At 60.4% G+C, this 1,653-nt stretch overlaps 1 protein-coding gene across 1 annotated transcript; it reads left to right on the top strand.

The window, feature by feature from the left end:
- Positions 1-434: 434 nt before the first annotated feature.
- On the top strand, positions 435-1,025 carry H310_15340 (hypothetical protein; the record flags this gene model as incomplete). Its single annotated transcript, XM_008883323.1, has 1 exon — positions 435-1,025. A coding segment is annotated over exon 1 (543 nt), but the record flags the coding sequence as incomplete, so codon positions are not given.
- Between the last annotated feature and the right edge of the window lie 628 nt (positions 1,026-1,653).

Raw genomic sequence — 1,653 nt, 5'->3', positions numbered from 1 at the left:
ACGGCCAACGCCATTGCCGCCGATACCACGGTAGTCAAACATCATGCCGGCCAACGCCAGGGCTGCCGACACCATCGCAGCCAACACTGCCACCACCGTTGTGCCTGCCTCGCGTCACCAGCCGCAACAACGGCCGTCAACGCCACGACTGCCACCGCGACCGCCGCCGACGCCACAGTCGTCAACACCTTGCCAAACTACGCCACGGCCACCGACATCGTCGCCGTCACCACTGCCGCGGTTGTCATGTCTGCCACCCCACCGCCGCTGCAATTCCGGCCACCGCACCACGACTGCCGTCCCCCAAACCGCCCACAATCTATTTATCCCCTTTCAGAGTGAAAATATCCAATGCTCCAGGTATATTGGATAGGATGGGTATATTCTATAATATATCCTTTGAACACTCGGCCAAGCTGTCATGACTTTCCAATTTACCCTGTACCACGCATCCGGTTAAATAATAGTCATCCGAACGCTGATGTCCTCCACCCGTTCCACCGCTCCCGTCGCCACCAGCGCCTACGGCACCCGTAGCAACACGAAGGCACCACCCCGCCTGCTGCGCCAACGACCACCTGTGGACGAGGGCCCGCCTGGGATCAACCCCGACGAGCCCGCAGCGACGCTCTCAGACTTCGGACACCGCCACTACGTCGGCGTCGACACCGCCCGTCTCCACCGCACCAACCTCTTCCGACCCGGGCTCGCAGCAGCCTTGCTCCGGCACCACCGGAACTGCCGTGTCGAACGTCTCGGACCCGGAACCCAGCACCGATGGCCTCGTGCAGGCTGTAGCAACCGGCCCCGGTCGCCCTGGCTCCCCTCTGGACAGTCCTCCCGCGGCAGGCACCGAAGGCCCAGCAACGTCGTTTGCACCACGAAACTCCCCGACCGATGTACCCCCTCCCGGTCGCCCCTCCCATGTCCCCCCTTACCCCGGCTCCGCCGTCTTCCCTCCTGTTGCCTCGTCGACCTCAACGACACCACCTGCGGCGTCATACGCCTCCATGCTACGTTCATTGCATGCCGAGGCCAAGGGGCAGCGGCACAAGAGTGCTCTCAATCTCCCCTCCAACGACGCCGTTCATCGCCTTGTTACCATGGCCCAAGCCAATGACACTCCTGAGGCGTTCGCTACGCTTTGGAGTGCCATCGTGGATGCTCGTCCGTGTAAACCCAAGCAAGCCACCGATTACGTGTGGGTTGCTACGGAGAACGCGCTCGCTCAGATGGGCTCCGGTCGTATCCTGGAAGCCATCGTGAACGAAAATCAATCAACTGCGATTGGTCCGCTTCTGGTCAATTTTGTCCAAGCCAACCGTGCCGGTCGTGATTTGGTTATTTCTGTTACCGATGCCGACACGAAGGCCCGCATGCAGGGTTTGTCTGTGTCTATTCTGGGCAAACAGTATCCTGTCATGCCTCCGAACCGTGAAGGTAACTCTCTTGATGTTCTGTTCTATATAGACATTAGCCCCGTCCGGGCAAACTTCGACGAGGAGAAGTTTATGCTCCTCCTGCATCGACTCAAGACGCGACCCATCTTCTGCACCCGCACCGCCGTCGTCCCGGAGTTCAACCTCCAAAACCATGTCCTGCGTGTGTATTTTGCCCAACAGGAGTGCCCCGCGGCGCTCGAGAGCTTCTCCG

The sequence above is a fragment of the Aphanomyces invadans genome (genome assembly GCF_000520115.1).
Source record: "Aphanomyces invadans strain NJM9701 unplaced genomic scaffold supercont1.368, whole genome shotgun sequence".
Classification (NCBI taxonomy): Eukaryota; Oomycota; class Saprolegniomycetes; order Saprolegniales; family Verrucalvaceae; genus Aphanomyces; species Aphanomyces invadans.
Note: the sequence above shows the minus strand (reverse complement) of the source record. Positions and strands in the feature narration are given on the sequence as shown.